The 3,063-nt window shown below is 39.7% G+C and overlaps 1 protein-coding gene across 1 annotated transcript; it reads right to left on the bottom strand.

Annotated features, from left to right (window-relative positions):
- LOC118058781 (cysteine-rich receptor-like protein kinase 10) lies at nt 1–3,063 on the bottom strand. Its single transcript, XM_035071540.2, has 7 exons — nt 1,895–3,063; nt 1,678–1,818; nt 1,449–1,570; nt 1,153–1,363; nt 814–1,051; nt 522–672; nt 1–410 (listed from the first exon to the last, which is right to left on the bottom strand). The coding sequence occupies exons 1-7, from the start codon at nt 2,703–2,705 to the stop codon at nt 78–80; spliced, it is 2,007 nt and encodes a 668-aa protein (XP_034927431.1). The 5' UTR covers nt 2,706–3,063; the 3' UTR covers nt 1–77.

The following is a 3,063-nucleotide window of genomic DNA, read 5'->3' as shown; positions in this document are numbered from 1 at the left end:
AGCATTCATAAATTTTCTTCTCCAATTCTCTTTATAAACTAACATGCATGCATGTTTTGAAGATTATTTTCTTCGCATTAACGAGGATATAGTTCTGTGATAGACATATCATTAACGGACAAAGGCTTCGACGTGGAAGAAGATCGGTCAGACTCCAGCCCTATTATTGGTAAGCTCGAGCCGGTCCTGCTTTGCACACAATATGCCGGCTTCCGAGGCAATGGTAGCGTTACAGAGAAACTAGTGAGCATGAGAACTATTGTTGACAACGTGGGTCTATCGTTTGGATCTTCTTGAACACACAATAAGGCAATATGGAGGCATCTAGTGATCTCAATTCTGGAGTAAGAATCTCCTAAGGTTGCATCCATTAGTTCCAGTGCTGCCCCATTTTTCCATTGTTTCCATGCCTGCAACAATCAGTAGCTATGTATGGAAAATTCTTCTTTTTCTCCCCTTTCAAAATACTCGTTGGTTTTAGCATAAATATAATAAAAATTGTGCAATGAAGTTTCTCTTACATAGCTCACAAGGTCGAGGCCAATGTCTGATTGATAGAAACTGCTGTTCTTTTTGCCACTAATAATCTCGAGTATTAAGACACCGAAACTATACACGTCCGACTTAACGGAGAACTGTCCGTGCAGTGCGTACTCTGGAGGCATGTAACCACTAGAGTGCCCACCAATCAGCATAGGATACAGAAACATAACATCAACAATCAGTGCCTTCAATATATACTTTAAGATAAGGATTTAATATATGGCAGTGTAGATGAACAAAATATTGCATTTAGGCTGTAAGAGTACTTACAATGTTCCAGCGATTTTGCTGGTATTTCCTTGACTTTGATCCCCTCCAAAAATCTTGGCCATACCAAAATCTGCAATCTTGGGGTTCATTTCCCCATCCAACAAAACATTGCTTGCTTTAAGATCACGGTGGATGATTCGGAGACGGGAATCTTCATGAAGATAAAGAAGACCTCGAGCAATCCCCCCTATGATTTTGTAACGACTTGACCAATTCAACAGTCCTTGTTTTGCAGGATCTTCATGAATTTATATAAAAAATTAAATAATCGGACGGAGCTAAGAAAAATAAATAATCAGGATGCCTCACACGCAAAATATATGTTAAGAGAAGCCAAACCAAAGAGGAAGTAGTCGAGGCTCTTGTTTGGAACAAATTCATAGATCAGTATCTTCTCTTCCCCTTGCAGGCAATAGCCCAATACCCTGACTAGATTTCTATGCTCAAGCTTGGCTACCAATACAACCTCATTCTTAAATTCTGCGGCACCTTGTCCAGAATATTTTGATAGCCTCTTCACAGCTATGTGCTGTCCATTAGGAAGTGTTCCCTGAATATAACGGGATCATTATTTAGATGGAATTTAGATTTTAACGACTGAACTCAGGAAAAGTATGTCAGTTTTAACTTCTTACCCTGTAGACATCGCCAAATCCACCCTTACCAATCTTGTTCTCTTCAGCAAAATTGTTTGTAGCAGCTTCAACGGTTCCCAATTGAAATTGTAAGGATTGGACCGAAGTGATTTCATCCCCAACTACAGGAAATGGAAAAAAAGAATTGTTCAAAGCCAGCCGATATAGCAAATTAATTGGACTAACAAAAATAAAATATTGGGTAGATTTCTCTATATGTTTTCTATACCATTTCCCTCTTGAATAGTGTTGTATTCCTTCCTTGCTTTCTGGTGCACACAACAGTAGCATAAGGAGAACAATAGCACCACAAAGGCACCAGTGGGAACTGAAATGTATACAATTGTCCGTGATGAAGCCTTCCTTTCTCCTGCATAAAAATGAACAGTTTTTTGGTCATATGGTAGAAATCATGTCTTAAAAGCGGTAATGAATAAAATGCATACCACTGGGATTTAAAGAGGTTGCGGGTGGTGTTGGCGGAGATGGGGAACTTGCAGGAGGAGGTGGGGCTAGCGGAGCAGTGTAGAAAGGGTAAATTTCAAACCTCATACTGCAACTTGGTGTGAGAACATTACCCCCTCGCTTTCCATTACAGCACCTAGGAATATCGCTGAAGCAACCAGATAAGCATTGTTTGCATTGAGATGGAGATATATCTGGAGTGCATTGTACCGTTCCATATATTCTGTTAAATGCTGTTCCATTTGTGTCTCCCATTGCAAACAAATTACTAGAAGACACAGCGCGAGTAATAAGCTGGTTCATCAAGCCTCCCCAATTGGCATTAAATTGATTTTGATCCGTAACATCTCCAATATCATTTACATTCGACATCCTTGCTTTCGGCCATTCCTCTCTTACATAGAATATAGAACGATTAGAGTAACGTAACATGCACCTATCATACCAAATAATTGCTTCTTTGTAATTCGGGCAGCGAATCATGATATCTTCACTGGTGGTCTTGATGCAACCCTGACATAACTCAGGGGAGTTATCTCCTCTGCACAGGAAGAGCGCATACACTCTATCAGAATTCTGACCGACACTGATGGTGCTAAAATCATCGCTACGAGATGCATTTTCGTAGAGAGAAGAGAGAGAGGTATTGAGGTTTAATGGGAAAGAACTATTCGTTGTATAAGTAGAATCATTCGTACATATATGGGATCGATATTCAAATTGTTGGGCTGCGATTAAAGGAATGTACAAGATAACCGTATAGAAAACCGAAAGCCAAATAGAATGGGCCATGCTGTATTCAAGTATGCAATAAATGTGAAAGAGGTTGAGGATTAATGAGTAAAGGTTTCTTTATAGCTGAAAGAATGAAATGCTAGCTGAACCTCGCAACATTTAGGAGGCCTGAAGGAAAATGTGAAGCTTGAATTCCCTGAAGATCAAGCAGCAAAATCTAAAGTAGTTGTCTAATAGGAAAACCAGATAGCCAGAGAGAAAGTGCTTTTCGTTGCGGGTCGGCCTCGGGAATTCGAGGAGGTACTTACTTTCTTTCTCGTCCTTAAAAATGAGGGTATTGAATTTCTCACAAATCAAGTTCTGTTAGTCGTTTATTTGAAATAGGATAGAAAATGCAGGAACGGAAAACTAATGG

Source organism: Populus alba, chromosome 4 (genome assembly GCF_005239225.2).
Source record: "Populus alba chromosome 4, ASM523922v2, whole genome shotgun sequence".
In the NCBI taxonomy this organism is placed as follows: domain Eukaryota; kingdom Viridiplantae; phylum Streptophyta; class Magnoliopsida; order Malpighiales; family Salicaceae; genus Populus; species Populus alba.
Note: the sequence above shows the minus strand (reverse complement) of the source record. Positions and strands in the feature narration are given on the sequence as shown.